The sequence below is a fragment of the Triturus cristatus genome, chromosome 1_2 (assembly GCF_964204655.1).
Source record: "Triturus cristatus chromosome 1_2, aTriCri1.1, whole genome shotgun sequence".
Taxonomy (NCBI): Eukaryota; Metazoa; Chordata; class Amphibia; order Caudata; family Salamandridae; genus Triturus; species Triturus cristatus.
Genome location: NC_140580.1, coordinates 881,610,879 through 881,630,389, shown reverse-complemented (window position 1 = coordinate 881,630,389; position 19,511 = coordinate 881,610,879). Strand labels below are relative to the sequence as shown.

Below are 19,511 nucleotides of genomic sequence, written 5' to 3'. Positions count from 1 at the left end.
ACGTGAGACCTCAAATTACACTGTAAGCACAAAAAAATATAACCCGAGTTATTTATTTAAGTATCACTAGCTAGCACTGCCATGCAATGAACATGCTATTCTCGCCCGCAGTCTGAGAAGTGTATTTTCTATTTTAAAACACCTGACAGAAACCGTATGTGCATACTGGCCACCTAGTAGTTATTGGGTCCAACCTTAATGGTGGATTATATGTAAAATGAATAATCGTTTTTAATAAGTCATAAACATGAAAGCTTTTATACAGCGACTTTAAAAGAAGCAGCAAATTCAGCCTTGCCTCCCAATGTACGTCGATGAAATGAAGTGATTGCCCTTCGGTGTATATTAAAATTCCCCACTGGAAGAGAGTCTTACGGTGGCGACGACGCAACAATTTATTGTGACTGGCAAAATTCAGCAACGCATCAACAATCACAGCAGCACACGTCATCCGCATGATACGTGAGGCTGCATATTTATGATTATTTTAAACCCCCAAAAACATCAGAGGATTGAAGCAACTGATCCAGAATATATCTGCATTTAAATGTAACTATAGTGATGTTCAGTGTGTGGACCCCTATATGACATTAACGGCTGTGCTCATACAAACGCAAAGCTTAAACACAACAATGTGGCTTCTGTAGTACTGCCATTTATATTATTCCATTTGAACACACGTACTACTTTTTTCTACATTTGAAATTCACATTTAGATATTTCATCACGGCATAAATAAATCACAGCCTGATTTGATTAAAAAAATGAAGTTGGCAGGCTCTGGACAAACCGCAACACGTGTTTCATTAAGCTGCACATACCATTCCCGGTAAATTGGAATATTTTGGACTCAACTGACTGCTGAATCAGGGGTAGCAAATGTATGCGAAGAAAGACTGCTGGTTGCTAACAGCAGAAGCCAACTAGAAATCTAGCAAGGATCACCTTGAAAGGGTTCTGTTTCCCCGACAAGAAAGCACCGCAGTTGTGCATCTCTGTGTCACAAGTGTTGAAATTGCGGGCGCTCCTTTGTCAGAGGAACAAATAAGGCACTATTGGTTACACGCACTCTCAGCAGGCGAATGGCTTAGAAGTGGCGCTTTAAGGGGTCTGTAATGCTATTAAAAGGCACTCATCAGGGACAAACATACTTGTAAGACCCCTTAGAAATCTTTTGTTCTTCTGTAAATATGTGTCTTCCTCCGTTGTGGTGAGATGTGCTGCCGGCAGCCACAAAGGAGGCCAGAGGCACAAAAAACATTTAATTATGACTATTTGCGAATTAGAATGCCCCCTAGCCGTCTCGTCAAAGGGCGGGCAGTAAGGTAGAGAAAAAAGACACCGACTGGCTATATAACAGGGTAAAACAAATGTCCCACCCCTCCCCACCACATGGGAACAAGGGCCCCCTGCTGCTTGGTAATTGGGAGGAAGTCACCTCCAACAGACTGGAAAGGGTTAAGCGCATTCACTGAGCAGCAGACACTACATGCAAACAAGCATTGGCATAGCCAATAGGTCTCACCTTTGGGACCTTATAAGTGTTTAGACATGCAACAGTTGATGTTGTTGCACAAAGGATATTGTACTGCATAACTAAATACTTATAAGGTTCCAAAGGCGAGACCTATTGGCTATGCCAATGCTTGTTTTTTGTAGCAATGGGAAATAACTTATTAGAACAGAAGTTACTGGTTCCTTTCATAAGCAGTATTCCGAAAATCTTGTGAAAAAAAACACTGACATTTTCAGTCTGCCCTGAGCAGACTCAAAGGGAGTGCAAATGGTGTGAGTGACTGCAGGGCATGCTTGTGTCTAATCAGGGGAAGAATTGTTTGCTTCCCCCGGACTGCTATAGTGGGTAGGCTGGGGCCAGGCAATGTTACTGCCCACAGCACCTGCCACTGCACATAGAGTACCAGACCTGGTGTCTTCAGGCCGAAATTATTCAGGTCCAGAGTTTTCTGACCCCATAATTCCAGGCCCAGAGGCTCATAGTTGTGACTTGGGGTATTTCACCAGTAGTTGTCTTCCGGGTGAAATACCCCAACTCATAAGGAGGAACTTATTATCCTACAAATAAAAAGAATCACTGGACTTGTGAAGTGAAGAAGATGAGAAAGCAACTTTGTGGGGGCTAAAATAACTTGAAGATGTATTTTGAAAAATGAGAACTGTGAGACTGATGTGGCTAAGTAAAAGAGGTACAACAAAATTGTTTCCTGTTGATATGTTTCAGGTTTGGGGTATGATTCAGTATCGATACTGGAGGAATATTTCTGGAGGCAAATAACCAAGCTCAAGAATGGATGCCTGGTAGTGGAGAAACTTACCTTAGAGCATGGAAAGGTGATCCAGGCTCTACAGGAGCCTGTTTATTGTCTCTGTCAGTTGGAGGAAACGTGGGACCATTATTTTATGTCCACCCTGATGCAATCCTGGAATTACGTACACTGGTGAAATCCAGACATTTAATGATTTCTCTTGAAGAACAGGTGCAGTGTCTCTGGATGAGCCATAAGTGACTAAGTGACCACCTTTTATTCGCAGAGAACTATGTCATATGTGCTTTGTTTGTAGCTATTGGTGAACAAGAACCCATTGAATCATATTCTTTTGAAGGCACTAGCTTACAAATGATTGTAGGGCTACTGGTAAAAGTCTCAGTTTGCCTGAAGGTCTCTGCTGCAAAGGCTCTTGTGTGTAAGGATTTGAGGCAAAGAGTATGCATGATGTTGTGAGTTCCGCTGATCTTGTAGGATGAGTTGACCACAAAAACGTACAATTGCCTTGAATAGAAAACACTCTCTCCTCCAAAGAAAATGGGTTTCCTTTTTGAGTGTTCAAAAAGGTCTCAGATATTGGAAAGTCTATTGGAATTAGAGTTGACTTGGGGTGGTTGAACTGAAGTGAAAGATGTGTAGCACTGCGGTTGTCATTTGGAAATCCTGCCCTGATTTTTGAAACGAGGATGTTTTTATTAGCCATCATCCTGATAAGGATAGAGTAATATTTTCCTTCTTCTGAGATGATTGCTATCTCTGCCGTGTACTTTGACAAGGCATGTGAAAGCCATGTCAAGTCCAATCTTTTAACTTTACAGTGGTATTGCTTTTTGCACACATGAAAGCAGAACACTTCTGATGCTTTTTTGGAATGGAATGTTAAGCTGTAGAACTGCAGAACTGGAAGATCAGTTGCTAGCAGTGTTCCGCCTGATGAAGTTTAAGATACATCTGCTGTGCTATATCATTCTTTTTCTGCCCCTCTTATTTATGTCCTTGGGCCCAGAAAGGGTCTGCACCCCAGCTTTGGCTGATTTGTTCTTTCAAGAAAGTAGTGGGGATATATTCTGTTCTCATCTGTTTCTCTAGTGAGAACTGGATTTCCTCTTGAAGGTATGGGTTGTTAAAGAAAGACTGTTTTGCTAAATAATTTGTTATATTTCTCTCCTGTGGGGAAGACACCAGATGATGAGGATGAGTAGAATACTTACTTGGTATTCATATGGGAATTTGAAAGCTGTGGCAGAAGCTTTATGGCTTTAGGGCTTAGCTGGAATGGAGGATTTTGCTGCTGTCTCAATCAGAAAACACGAAAGTGGTTGTTGGCATATTTGAATTAATCTCAGCTGTAATGGGTAATTAACCAGGTCGCATTCCAGTCCATTATGATTTTGGCCTCAATGCCACTCCAGCTAGAGACCAGCCTTGGTCCTGCTCCAATATGAACAATCCTGTCCAAACAGCTAGGCCAGGTCACCTCCAGGTAGAATTTGTTATAAGGTGGTAAATAATTTGTTAGTCACTTAGGTGGGGTAAGCTGGCTATATGCCAGGTTTGGGGTATCAGAAATTAATGAAGGACTTGGGTTTACCATAGAGTTAATAACCTTCTGTAGAAATAACATAATTTCCGAGTATGCGGCCATAGTCTGTTATTCAGTGATTGAGTAGGAATAATGTGGAGGCCACAACATATTTGGCTTGCAGAGTGGGGCGGGGGTACTAGACATGCTGTAGAAGTCGAAAAGGAGAATACTAGATATGTTTTGAATTGGAGACAATGGGACAGAGACCACAGACTTATTAATTTGGGGACTCAGATGGGATGACACAAGATACAGTTTGGAGTAGGGAGTGCAATTCTACAACAGCATGATTTTTTCTGGATTTTTAAGTGTGGTGGCTGTACATCAGGCAAGTTTGGATTTCGCAGTTGGGGTAGCCAAACAATGTATTCATTCCTATGCAATGAAGATTATTTTAATCCTATTTTTAGTTTATTCCTTTAAGAAACATTTAATCCAAACTATATGTAATATTTGCATATTAATGACTAGAATAAGAGTCTGACTTAGTTGTAGCCCCAGGAGGAATAATGCCTAATCGACTACAAATGGTCAGTGTTCCCGCACCCAGATTTCCCGGGTGTCAAAATGCCAGCTCTAATTTTACCGGGGTGAAAATCTAGCCAGTAGAGGTACAGAAGATCGTGCTGCAAGTGCAGTCGATCCCTGTCCCCCGGACCTAGACAGCATACAATACTGCCCTTTGTCAAGCAACATCATTTCACCTTCCTCCACTCCACGCAAGCCCCCATGCTCCAATTTACCACCTGCTCAGAGCATGGCTATTCCTCATACCTTAGGGATTAATTTGTAAAAGATGGTGTTGGAAATGATCATGCTTTGCGGGGCATCCCCCCACATGTTTTTTGGTCATAGGACACTGCACACTTTACTTCTGCTAAGCAGTAGTAAGGTGCTTGTGCTCTCCCTTTAAACATGGTAAATTGACATATTCCTAATTAGCACATTTAAATTAATAAATCCTTAGGGGCATATGGTAATACATGTACATGGGTGCCTGTATATTACTACTAGTGGCCTGCAGCACTCATTTTGATAAAACCTGTCTCAATGCCTGCCCCTGCCGCCTGGGTATGCGGTTTTAAAACTGCTATTTTCAACCTGGCAAAACAAACCTTTTGCAAGTCCCACACCTTCCTCTTCAATGCTTATAAGTCCACCCCTACGGTAGGCAGTGCTCAATTTGAGCCAGTGGTTTCCGGTGCTCGGTAACAGCACTTAATTTTCAACACCAGCACCTGTTACAGACGACCACATGGTGGCGCTGTTTGTCTGATTCCAAGATAATCACAATAGTTGTTTACTCATTCAATATACATTAAAAGTGACTAATACCTGCTGCCCAAGCCATTCTTATACCTTTGGGGACTTCGACTAGTCTGAATTGTCGCACTAGTAAGAGCTTGATGGTTAGTAGTTGTCTTGGTTCTGTCATTGGTACCGCTGGCAGGGGGAATGGGTTGTGCAAGCTGCAGTGGCCTTGCGACGAGGGCCCTGGCACTTATTAGGTGTACAAATTAAGTACTGAAGGTAGGCCCGAAATGTCCATTGGACAGGGCGCGTGGCACCATTTAAAAATTAGGGCATATATATAACAATTTTTTCATGCCATGACAGTGAAAACCTCCAAAGTTGGTTTACAATGTGGCAAGGCTGGTTCTCCCATAGGAAAACACCGGTTTACATTATAACAACTTATAGTGCTTAATTTCAGGTTGGGAACAGCTAGAAAAACAGTACAAGGGCTCATTTTAATAGTAATTTAAATCCAACTTAATGGTCCAGTTAGAATTTGTATTACTATTAGGACAATTACAGTTTTAGAATGTTGTAATTCTCCTAGCTAAGTCAAAAGGGGCCTTTCCGCCAGTGTCCAGTGTTGTCTGAGTACTGGTGGCTCCCCACTAATGAGATGTGTATCGCTCTGAGACAGTGGACATAGGGCTTGGGTGTGAGAGGTGTTTTTCTTCCTTGAGGGTGGACTGGGGACAGGGCCCAGCCCCTTTCTAAGCTTCAGAGAATACCTACCCTGTCACTGGCAGATGTAGCCATACCTAGGCCTACCTCCGGTTTGCCTTGCTATTCAGCGTGGCTCTAAACCCAGAGGGAGAAGGGAGCTGCCCAAGAACTGGTTAGGAGGGAAATTTTGCCCATTATCATATATCCATTATCACCGAGAGGACATTAACATGTCCTCTCAGTGGGCACAGGGTGCTCTGGCCAGCAGAAAAAGGATTCTGTCATGTTGAATTTAGATAGAGAGAGGCACTGTGGGATAGTTTAAAACAAACTGGAAGCTCTCCAAAGTGAGTAGGGTCAAACAAACATTTGCCCTATTGGTCATGGAGTTTCCACCAGCCATAGACTGGCACTGGGCATAAATGTAGGAACCCCAGTACCACTCTTAGAACACTTCTGGGCCTGTGAAGAATCAAAAGAAGGACTTGCCTTCTGTTTGAAGAACCTGAAGGAAGACTGGACCTGCTTACCATGAACCCAGGACCCCAGAAGGTCCCAGCTCCAACTTACCTGGACTGGTCCTTCAACCAGTCGAAGGCCCTTTCGGACTCAGCATCGCTGCCTCGAGGCCTCGCCTCATTCTTTCACTCCTTCTCGAAGCTCCTTCCTCTTGCACTTCACTCCTGTACCCTTCTCTTTGTCCTTTTCACTCTCTTTCACTCTCTGCCTTCGTCCTAGTGCCCGTTTTTCATTCTCCATTCTCTCTTTATGCCTCTCGGTGCCCGTTCTCCAGTCTCCCTCTTTGTGCCTGTTTTCCACTCTCCACTCTCTCTTTGTACCAGTTTTCCTTGTGCCCGCTTTTTCTTTGTACCTGATTTCCTTTGGTCCCTCCTGCACTTTGCATCTTCCTGCACTTTCCTAGCTCCAGCCGCTCATTACCTACATCCTTCTCCTTCCTCCTTTGCCCTGCCCTTCCCTAGCCCTGCCCTACGCCTTGTGCTCTCCACTCCTAGTACCTACTTAATGGTGGGTGCGTGCAGAGGGCACGCCGCTGTTGTGCCGAAGGCATGCCAAAGGCAAGCCGCTCTGGACCTGGACCGCGCACAGTGCCATGGACTCTGGTCTGACCAAACGATCCGCTATACAGCCTTCCCCCTTCATGCACTTAACACCGGTCGCTGCCACAACAACCGCTTCCGCACCCCACCTCATTCCACAGTAGGATCTTTCTCATTCAGTCACTGCCATTCCACCTTCACCAGCACGTCCACCCAATTCATCACACATGCCTCACCCCATCTGGCATGCATGCTCCTCAACACCAGATCGCTCAGCAAACACGTAACTGAGATCTGGTACACCATAGAGACAGACTCCCCAGACATCCTCTTGCTGACAGAGACCTGGCAAACTCCCACATCGGCACCTACCATCGCCACATCCATTCCACCGTGCTACAAGATCTCCACAAGGACAGACCGAAAAAGCCAGGAGGACCTGCCGTCATTCACAAGGACTCCATTACCTGCACCACCTCCACCAATGAGAACACAACCTTCATGGAACATATCCACATCCAGCTACAAACTGGCAACCACACCACCATCAAAGGTACCCCTAGTTTACCGACCAACTTGACTATGCACCACCTTCAGAAATCTCCTCACAGACCTCATTGCCCCCATCACCATCAGCTTAAACGACTTCATCTTACTTGGTGACCAGAAAAATCCCAACTCCACTGCAGAGATCATCCAAGGCCCTGCCCATAATACAGGACACATCATCGACCCCATCTTCACAGCCAGTAACAAGGTCAAGTTCAGCCACCTCACTCCGTTCTTTTGGACAGACCACTCCATCATCCACTTCTTCATCGACGCACCCCTACCCCCCACAGCCAAGACTACTAACAACCTCAGAGGTAGCAGAAACAAGATAAAGGACACAGACTGGACCCAGCTACTTCAATGTCCATCAACTAAACTCATCGGCAACCTGCATGCCAATATCAAAGCCTTCAACATCTGGATCTCTACCGGCGCAGCCACCCTAGCCCCCTGAAGAATGTCAGACACTCAAGAACCAAAATACAAGCCAGCTGGTACACATGAAGACCTTAGAAACTCAAAACGCCACTGCAAACATCTGTAGAGAAAATGGAGAACCAGCCACCTCACCACCGCAAGAAGCTCTTACAAGTTCGCACTAAGGAAATATCGCACCTAACTCAACGAGGCAAGCAAAACAGTCCTAATTCTCAGACTGGAAAACAGCTCCAACAACTGCAAAGATCTCTTCAATATTGTCGTAGAATTCTCCAACCCCCCCAGCTGCCACCAATTCCATCACCACTTTGCAAGACTTGTGATCTCTCTGATTTGTTTCACAACAAAATCCTCAAGATCTACTGCAACTTCGACCACCAACCCAAGACACAAGAACTCATCAACCAGCTGCCCTCTACCACCAAATCTGATCACAAGATCACAAATTGGAAAACCCCCACCCCAAAAGACACCACCGAAATCATGAGAAAAATCCACTCTGGGCCCCCACCGACTCTTGACCCCACCATATCTACAACCTAGGAGGAAATCTGATCAGCTACCACCTTACCACCATAATCAACACCTCCATCCAAAGTGGAACCTTCCTGGACAATTGGAAACACACAGAAATCACAGCTCCCCTGAAAAAACCCATAGCAAAAAAAGAGCTCAGCAACTACAGACCCATCACACTCCAGCCCTTTCCATCCAAAGTCGTGGAGAAAGTTCTCAATAAACAACTCTCCAACCATCTTGAACAACACCACCTACTAGACATCTCGCAGTCTGGGTTCTGCAGCAACCACAGCATGAAAACCACTGTCATCGCAGCAACTGATGACAAAGGGGAAACTGCAGCTCTCATACTAGCCAACCACTCCGAAGCCTTTGACACCGTCTCCCATAGCACCCTCATCGGAAGACTCTACAACTTTGGATTACCTGGACCTGCCCTCAGATGGCTGGCCTCTTTTCTCTCCAACAGGACCCAGCAAGTTAGGCTCCCACTCTACACTTCTGAACCCAAGAATCTCATCCGCGGAGTCCCTCAAGGATAATCGCTGAGCCCTACCCTCTTTAAAGTCTACATGGCGCCACACGCCCAAGTCATATGATCTCATGAAATCAACATTGTCTCCTACGAAGAAGACACCCAGTTCAGCCTCTCCCTCACAGACAACAACCACATCACCAGGAACAACTTCACCACCTGTATGTCAAATGTGGCAAACTGGATGAAACAGAACTGCCTAAAGCTCAACACAGATAAAACAGAAGTCCTGAGCTCTCCATGGGAATCCTCCTGGAGGCTAATAGACCTTGGACCCAAATCCACCGACACTGACCACTCCAAAAACCTCAGTGTCATCTTGGACGACAGACTCATGATGGGCAAACAAGTGAACATCATCACCATCTCCTGCTTCTTCATCCTAAGTATGCTACACAAACTATCCCAATGGCACCCCACTGACACCAGACACACGGTCACAGAGGCCTGCATCACCAGCAGACTAGACTACAGCAAAGCACTTTATGCCTGCATTACGAATCAACTCATACAAAGACTCCAGAACACCCACAGCACCGCTGTCAGACTCATCCTCCCAAGGCACATACAGCACACCTCACCTCAGAGAGCTACACTGGATACCAATCCAGAAGAGATGCAGTTTCAAGCTGCTCATCCACACATTCAAAGCCCTCAACAATGTTGGACCTGTCTGCCTCAACTCCCACCAACCCACCAGGCAACTGCGCTCAGCCACACTCCACTTCGCACAAATACCCAACATCCCAGGAGCAAATCAGGAGAACACTCCTTGTCTTACATTGCAGTTAGATCTTGGAACGACCTACCATACCACATCAGGACCTCCCATTCCCTACTCAAGTTTTGCAAGAAACTGAAGACCTGGTGTGAGAAGTTGGCCTGGTATATGCTGTTCACTAGTTAAAGTGGACACCTTGCACCAGTACAATTCGACTCTTATGGTAGTAGGTTTAAGACAACCTTTAAAGAAAGCTATCCTAGTGGTAGCTGTGGAGAGCAGCCTTCAGGCCAAGTCTTTAAAGGAATGTAAAGCAGCTTGTTTTACCTTATAATCTCTTGAATTACTAAATGAAAGGACACCACACAGGTATATATATCAAATATATATGTATTTATTACTAAACAACTCTCTACTAATCTCTTTATGAGATTAGAAGGCAGGAACATATGCACAATCAATGTTTCACAATAAGTTAAGGACAAATATGGCTGGGGCCCTGGGGGCGTACCAGACTATATACTAAAAAAGAGACTTAAGAACAACGACTTGCAAAGGGACAAGGCCTAGGGCCTTCACAAGTGCTGGGGCCTCACGAAACCACCCAAGGCAGGTAAGTAAAGGACCCATGGGAGACGCATGCAGTGTGAGAACACAGCCGCGAATCCCTATTGACGTCAATGGAGCAAGTTGCGATTGTAAATTAAGAGTTTAAGGATACTTTGGGAGAGTCTACAAGCAAGTCACTTACAGGGTAAGTAGTTCTAGAGCCAACACCCACAGGAGCACCGTAGTGCTGAAGTTACCTCACCCAGGGAAGCCGGGTGCATAGGTGTCTTTTGGTGTCGGGTCGCGGTGTCGTTTTCAATGGGAGCCAATGAAGACTTGCTGCTTGTGAAGACAGGAGAAGTGTCCGGTGGAATCCAAGGATGGATTCAGAAGAAGGAAGACCTGAAAGCAGAGGGGACAGTGTTCAAAGTCACTTGGCAGTGACCCCGGGGCAAGGAAGATGGATACCCACAGTCGTCGGGTGATTTCAGGTGATCCACGGGTGTCTTGACTCTTCAGCCTCGAGGTCCAGGAGGTGTCGACGACGACCAGGAGCTGGATTCGGCGTGTCCCATGAAGTCTGCAGCTTACTGAGGTGTCGGTGACCAGATTGGAGCCAGCAAGCCTTGGTAACAGCAAGTCTTGTGGAAAGAACAAAAGGTCAGCGGTGCAGACCAGCAAGGTCGGAGGGACTCACCCAGCAAGGGTAAGTCAAGGCAGGCCTGAAGCAACCAGAGGAGCCCTTTGGAACTGTAGAAAAGTCTTCAGGGGACCCACAAGCCAACCGGCAAGGGATCACGAAGACGCCTCGGGAGGATTCACTCAACAGGGGCCCACGGTCACTCGGGACGGGGTAGGCCTCTGATCTTCGGAGGGATTCCTGCTGGAGGCTTGGACCACACGTGGTCCAATGCACAGGTTCGTAGAACGTCGTGAAGGGGTTGCACTCGAAAATAGTGCACGGTACCCAGGAATTGCGGTTCCTCGTCACTCGTGGGGTCCACTTGCCTCAGCGTCGCTGGGGACTCACGGTGGCCTTAGAGAAGTCAGGAAATCCTCTTCCTGGGCTGCAGGGACTTCGGGCTCCGGCGGGAGCGATGGAGTTTGCGACCGTTGATTGCAGTTTTTGGTGCCTGCCAAGCAGGGGAGTCACTCCTTGACTCCAAGGGAGATTCTTCCGTCTTCCAGAGGTAGTGGAACGTTGAAGGTCCGGGATTCGTCTTCAGAGCTTCATCCAGGGGTATCTAGTTTGCAATGGCAAGGGTTCCCTAACTTATACTGAAAGGAAGGGAGGGACTAGCTCTATGACCTCACCTATGGGAGGGTCAGGGAAGTGGGTGGCTACACCCACTTCCCTTTGTCCAGTTTCACGCTAGAGCAGGGGCAGGTAGCCCCCGAGCCGGTTTGAACTGGTGTATGCACAGAGAAGCCTACTACTCCCCCAGTGCAGGACTTCAAAGCACTCTAGGAGTGCACCCACCCAGCCCCAATACACTAAACCCTGTCTGGGAGGTGGTCACACCTCCCTGTGACAGAATACCTATTGTTGGGCCTCCTCCACTGCGAGTTTCGGTCATCAGCAGGAGGGCAGCCCAGTGTCTGTGACTGGTGGCATCCATTTTGTGATGCCAGGGCTCTTCAGGATTCTACCGTGTTTCCACAGTAGGTACATGTCTATACCTCTAGAAGGGTGAGATCTTACTCCCACACCAGTTACTGGTGTGGGGGTATGATCCCAAAGCGTTTGACACCAAACATGACATTTTTTGATGCAGCCATTCCAAAGTTAGCAGTTACCGCGAGGTTATAATGCACTTAAGAGTATATGGTTTGACCGCATTCACAAACAGCCCCAGAGAATGGACTCTGAGAGCTGCAGAGGGGCCCTGCTCAGGCAGAGGCACCCCCTCACATGGAAACCAAGCACCCTTCCCTCAGGATTGATAGGGCCTGCCTTAGGGGTGACTGATAGGTTTAAATGTGTGTGCAGGAGAGATATAGTGAACCTATATCTCAGTGAGGAGTGCTAGCACCACCTCACCCAGGCTGCAGTAGCAGGCCCGTGGTGTCAGATTTAGTCTGCTTCCCAGGGGTGGCATAATACATGCTTCAGCCCCTGGTAGGCCTGTGAAGTACCTATGCCCTTGGTACCTAAGGTACCATATACTAGGGACTCATAAGGCACCACAGTATCCAATCACTAGTGCACCTAATATGCACTCAATGTTGTTTAGAGAGAACAGAGAGGCTGGGGCCCTGATTAGCAGGGTTCCAGCCACACTATAGCCAGAAACCAGTGTAAACATCAGGAAAAAAAGTGGGGGCAACACAAGAGGCAGATCCTACTCTCCTACACCTGGCTATTCTTATACTAGGGGCCCAATAGGCCTACTCATCTACTCCAGTGCCTAGATACCCCACAGGTGATAAGTATGCTATGCAAATCCCCATAACATGACAGAAGTGACTACAAGAGCAACAGGAACACATCAATCTTCCAGAGGCCTCTCTCCCAGCAATGGCCCACCTGACCAGTTCCAACTGGACCTGCTCTGGAACCTGCTGCTTGCCTCTGTTGGAGTAAGTCCTAACACCGAGTGATGCCTCCCAGGCCCTAGACCCTTGGCTAGTGTTAGACTGTACTCCTCCTGACCAAACTGCAAAAGCTGAAACTTAGAAACTTTTCTCCACCATTTTCTCCACTTAACCATCTGGAGACGGGGGCCACTGTTGACGCAGATTCGCCGGTCGGATTAAACTTGCTGGTTTGCCCTACTGAAGGAGATCTGACTTCCGCAAAATTTCTAAGTCCAAATGTAGAGGGCTTCATCAGGACTGATGCGGAGTAGCAACCCGTCCATGTCGGCGCAGACTTTGGACTTCGCCTGCTCAGAGCTTTCACACCTTTGTCAATGACCATGCCGGGACCCTGCTATTCAGCAACTCACTATAGCTGAGCCCTGCTTCGGATTCAGTTTGCATCTTGCCCCATTAATGACTCATCGATGACCACATTTTCATTAGGAAAATTTCGAAGTCAGAGAAAGCCTTAACTTTTGATTTTGACCCTAGCGTTACTAGATAACCCTGGTTGGTGATTTCTGCTTCTTGGCACTATTTTTGATTCAAAAGTTTAAAATTCATATCTTCAGTTCAACTGAATGTATTTTTGTTGTCATTTATTAAAATATTCTTTATTTTCCTAAATTGGTTTGGGATTTGTATTGTGTTGTGTTTTCACTTAGCACTTTTTGAGTACTACATAAATACTTTACACATTGCCTCTAAGTTAAACCTGACTGGTTGTGTGCCCATCTACCAGAGGGATAAGCACAGCTTTATTTAGTGACTTTTCTGGGTCACCTTCACAAGGATTGTGATTATTATTTAAGGTGGGCTCTCGCTCCTGTCAAATAATTCTTAAAGGTGGATATGGGTGTGGAGATACAGTCTGGAACTGCATTTCCAGCCACCCATATCACTGCTCCTAAATCTGCCTGACTCGCAATCTGGGCTTACGTGTTCACATTTGAATTTATGTGGGACAAAGAATGCAGTACAGTGTGCATGTTGCCCTGAGTACTATACTTTCTTCTAAATATCACATATCTGGTATCAAATAAACGATGTTCTTTAATGACATATACTTTCTGTGGGGTGGAAAGAAAAAAACGATTTCTAAAATGTTTTATCTAAACCAGAAACCAAAAGAGTTTTGGATCACTATGCATGGATAAATAACATCTAGCTTTTTTGAAGATCTTCTCATATTTAGTTTGAAGAAACTAAACATGAGAAACCTAAAAGGTTCGATGCAGAAAAGGAGTTGGTTTGTCCCTTTGCTTTGACTTAACTGACTCTAATATATGTTTCAATAGTAAACTTGTACCAGCCCCAATTAATTCAACAGTTACAGCTACAAAACAACCTTCATCTACCCAGGAGACATTTTATCTTTATGACCATAAACATGGCACTCCCTATGGGAAACCTTGTTTTGTAAATTTAGAACAACGAGCTATGGTGAAGACGTTGAATGTCAGTAGCCTTTTCACAAATTACAGATGTATGGCTGCTGAATTTAATGCCGTTTTGGCTACCTTAACTTCAAATATAAACTCTTGACTAAGAAATATGATTGTTATCCATCCTTTATTGCTTGGCATTATTAAATAGCTATGTGGAATATGTCCAATCTATTCTGCCTGTGTCTTCTAGGTACAATAATTGGAATTCTGCTTCTGTGAATATGAATCACATTCCTGACAATAGTAGAATGGCAGAAACATATTTTATGGAAAACGTCAATATGTCTTGGTCAGTTGAATTAAATTACTCCATTTCCCATTGTTTATGCAAACTACTTGCATGCAATTGTGTAAACTGAATCTAGGGCCACATGTTTCATTACAAGTAGCGATTACCAAATTGCGATTTTCTCCGAATCACAATTAGATAATCGCTAATCCTAATGTATGAAACTCTATTTCAGTTTCATTAGCGATTCTTAATGGGTCGCAAATAGACCTTCCTCATGCATATTAATGAGGTAGGTTGCAATTTGCGACCCATTAGGTATTCCATCAGGGCCTGTCACTTTACCCCGACTGATACAAGTTCAATATATTCTCATTTAAGGTAAGCTTAGGAATAATTATATATATTCCAGACACTGGTGCTCTGTAATGATGGGAGAGGTTTCTACATGCTCTTGATAAAAGTTCACTTTTACCAACTTCCAAAACTTGACCATGTCTTTTCTGCCTAATACCAATTCTATAAATTGCTAAACTTTAACAGGACCCTTTTTCCTTCCTCAGTAGGGCTTTATATTTTTTTTATAATTTGTCAGTACTTAATTAGTATCCTTTTGCTAGAAGTCTTAGCAAATTCATTCAAGTAACATTCTCAGACTTTTCTTTGCACAGTTGCTTTTATTATCAAACCATTTATTGTTTCTTAAGTTTAACATCCTTTGTTGTCCAAATAGAAGTACTATTTAAGATAAAATCAATGAACCAGTGTTGATTAGATGAACGTCTAAATCATTTTGGGCCATGTTCATGATAAGTGCCTTCACTACCTTGTGTCAATTACAGGCTTCATTTCCTATATATTTTTTTTTTTTTGTAGTCTCCCTATCAATGTTTTGAGTTATCATCTTTTGAAGCATTTTATGTCAGCTTAGCCAGCCACATACTCTGAACTTCCTAATCAATTTAGATCTTTGGTTAGTATCCACTGATATATAATCAATTCCTGACTTTGAGGATGACAAGTATTTGTTTTCCAAACAATTGGCAATTGCAAAATGCAGTGTTGTCTTAGCCAGTCCATTTTGATTCTCAATACCATGAGCTTAGGTTTAGTGTCATTTATTTGATGTCAACTTACTGTGCATTCCCTAGGCTATATCTGGCAGGCACCCACAAACTCCCCCAGACTGGTCAGGGGATAAATCTAATCTGTCTATTTTTGTGTCATTAACATTAGATTAAAATCAAATACCATTATTGAATGGAAAACAACAGTGGTTTAGTACGGATTATTTCCCATGAAGGAGGTGAAAACTGGCATGTTCAGGTGGCCTGAAATTGTTAAACCTTGCCTGCTCTCTTTTTCACATGAATTTGATAAATGTGTAGTTGACCATTATAAGAAAAATAAATTATCATAATCTCTGCATAACCAGGTTAACGCTAAGTAACTATTAAACCATATCAAGTTAATTTATGCAGCAGGAATTCTCAACTGATGCCCTCAAATCAATGGAGCATCTATAAAGATAGAACAAAGAGAGTGCGTTGGAGTAAGAAGAGAAAAAGAAACACTTAAGAAGGCATGATAGACAAAACAGAAATACAATGAGCACTAGGCAACATTTTTAGTCATGAAATTCAAAGCACTGATAAGCATCTCTATGATACTCCTGACTACAGATGTCCTGCAATATAATTAATAGGATTATCTAGGGTCAGACAAGATTATTGTTTTAAGGGAATAATAATGGCCTTTTGAAGAGAGTGTGGTACAGATCCTTGTACTAAGGTGACACTAATAAGGGCATCAATGCCACACCCAACCAGCCTATGGTAAGAGGCATAACGGGCAGGTTCTTCCATAAGGTAAGTAAGTTATCAATATTAGAATGCCTTAACTAGATTTAGGCAAGTTTCTGGAAAAGGCCTCAAATTGCTTTAGTTATTGTAGCTATCTAATTGTAAAAATAAATTGAAATGTTTTCGCATATAATGCAATGTGAATAATTACAATGCCATTAGATTATGACTTAAATATTTAATGGTTGGAACGAAAGAGATTTCTTGGGACTTTTTGCAGGGTCCATTTTACTATGCCAGTAGATTGTCTTGGCTCTAGTAGTAGCCTTAGGAAGGCAACAGGTTGCCTGTTACAGGACAGTTCTTTTTCAATGTGTTTTTGGACTAATTTGGTGTGTAATTGCTGTGAGTTCATTCTCTGCGCTTTTAGTTCTTTTGTTTTCCTAGGGGTGGATGTGAATTTTAATTCTAAACATTACCTTCATAGTTACGTTTTTAAAGTTCCAAGTAATGAATATGTGTTATATTGATGTGTTCAAGTGATAACACTATCTTATTAGGTCCGTTAGCATTTGAAAAACCTAGTTGAAACTTTTGTAGAGATTCTGAGCTGTCCATTGTTCCAGATGTGTTGAAATTTCTCATTGCCTGTATGGGCTTGAAAATAAAAATTCTCTGCAAAGCTGAACTGAAGATGCAGACTTTCAATAGTCTAGGCATGAATATTTAATGGTCTACATTCTAGTGACAGGGAGATGTGAAGTCTTCAGGCTTGTCTGCATCACAGAGCAAGCAAGGTAAGCACCGAAAAGAGTATCACAGTTATTGGGTAGAGCAGGTATTATACCTACGAAGGTTAGAGTTTCAAGACCCTTTAACTACTGCACTCAGGTGGCACTTGTTCAGTTGGGATCCTGGCTGTCTGGCTGGACACAGAGTTCTGATGTTCTTCAGCTGACAGTGGGTGGTGCAGCTGAAGGGCAAATATGGTCCTTGTGGGGGCCAGGCACCAGCCTGTGGGAGAAGAAAACAAGTTACTTACCTGTAACTACAGTTATCCAGTATTGGTATCTTTCATAGATTCACATGCCTGAATCATTCCCCGTCGCCGAGGCGGGAGTCCCATGGTAAAATACAAAAGCAGTGCCTAAGTAAGTAATAGTAGTAGGCTAAAAGAAAGCCAGAGGCCTAAAACTTAGTAGCCTATCTACATAATTATACGAAAATAACTAAAAAATAGTTCCAGCCAGCCAATCAGCTACCAGTACCCTCTAGAAACTTCCCAGTAGAGGCAGTTCTCCTCAGATTTTCTTAGCACAAGTGGGAAACAAGGATCCCAACTAAAGAACTGTCTCACCGGGGAGGAGGGTGGGTGCATGTGAATCTATGAAAGATACCAATACTGGATAACTGTAGTTACAGGTAACTTGTTTTCTTATTCAGTATTGGGGTATCTTTCATAGATTCACATGCCTGAATCAGAATAGCAAGCAGTAAGCTAAAACAGTGTAGTTTGCGGATGGTGGGAGACAGGATTCATAAACTCCCAATACGCATCCAGAAAGGTTGGAACATTAATAAGCTAGTTATACTGTCAAATAAACAGAATGCACTTTAAGAAACAGTACCTATGAAAGGCAAATTTAAAATATATAGAAATGCATAAATTTAAAATCATAAACATAATATATATATATATATATAAAACACTTGAAACAGTGCAGTATAGATAAAAACGTAAATCTAAGCTTAGTGAAAAAGATGTTGAAGAACGGCTTGTCCTACAGCTGCATCCTCCTGCAGAGAAGTCTTTCTGTTTGCGAGTGGCTTACCACCCTTTTAAAAAGGGTGGTAAACTGCAAGTGTTTTGCGACCGCAAATGCAGTCGCAAAACTATCATGCATAGGTTTGAGACTCGCTATTAGGAAGGGACGCCCTTGGCACGCCCCATCCTAATAGCGAGTCGCAAACCATATTTTGCGAGTCGCTAATTTGTTTGCGACTCACAAAATATGGCTGGTACATTGGGCAGACCTATTTTGCATTAGCAAACGGGCAGAAGGCCCATATGCGACCTAAAAAAACAGTCGTACATCTGCCCCTTTGTCCTCCATTTACTTCTAAATTAGCAAAAAATAGATTCTTACCTTTTGTTCAACGAAATACGTTCAAAATGACGGATTTGCATCAATGTTGCACATGCCAGTCATGTTGTAGAACATGGTGTTACTTACTTGTGAGAAACTACATGTAATATTTGAGGGTACATTGATACAGACAATATTGTTAGAAATGCTGTAAGGGGTCTCAAAATAACTTGGGCATAACTCTAGAATGTTAGACCTGGCTGTATGGAGTTTTGACTATAGCCAATAGTCTTATTCTAATGAGGAAAAACGTAATAGTTCCAGATAGTTAGTGGAAACATTCCTGCTGCCTAAATGTAAAACGTTATACTTTCTTTTCTGTGACAATGAGAAATTTGGAGTGCTATAATGAAGCACATTAATAAAGGTTTTACTTCTCTCTTTTTCTACTCAATCTGTGTGTGGACTCCCTTTTATTACGGCAAATCAGGTATACGGCAATTTAGAGCTATTGTATGGCATCTTTAAGCTAAATAAAATGTATTATACTGTCAATTTACCTTGTTTAAATATTGATGAATCCCGTGTTTACTATTTTGTAAAACTCAATAAAGTTACGTTGATAAAACTTTAGCATTCATGATTTATGAGTACTGTTCGGCAGTCCAAATTGGCCTTTAGTGTGGAGCACAAAATTATAAATGAAATTATATTGAATCTTATAATTCAGTATTGCGCAATTCTACAAAGTAGCTCCATGGTGCCTGCCAACATCCTGTTAATGCACAAAGGGCACAATATCACCTATCTCATATATGTCATTTGTTGCACATCTAAGTCTCTGGGGATACTTTAAAAAATCAACCCTGTGTGTTTCTCTGCTGTCGGGGGAATGTCTCTGGGTAGCAAGCTAGCGTGCTCACCGATTGACAGCTGATTTGCAGATGAGATCAAAGTTGTATTCCTTCGCTTTCGTTGCTTTGAAAATTATATCAATTTTCATGGTTTCCAAGGGCAAAATGGTCCCAAACCCATCATTTGGCTGAATGTCTGCACACTGTGAATAAAATACAATAACTGAATGAGTCACGTTTTACAGGTCAAGGTGTCATTCATTTTATGGATCATACAATGAAGAAAGAAATATATTAAAAACAGTACACC

At 43.4% G+C, this 19,511-nt stretch overlaps 1 protein-coding gene across 2 annotated transcripts in view; it reads right to left on the bottom strand.

The window, feature by feature from the left end:
- CFAP74 (cilia and flagella associated protein 74) overlaps positions 1-19,511 on the bottom strand; it is a 927,349-nt gene that overhangs the window by 372,202 nt on the left and 535,636 nt on the right. For both annotated transcript variants that reach the window (XM_085609345.1, XM_085609347.1), the window contains exon 26: positions 19,271-19,404. In XM_085609345.1, the coding sequence (XP_085465471.1) occupies positions 19,271-19,404 (134 nt within the window). The remainder of the gene's footprint in view (positions 1-19,270; positions 19,405-19,511) is intronic.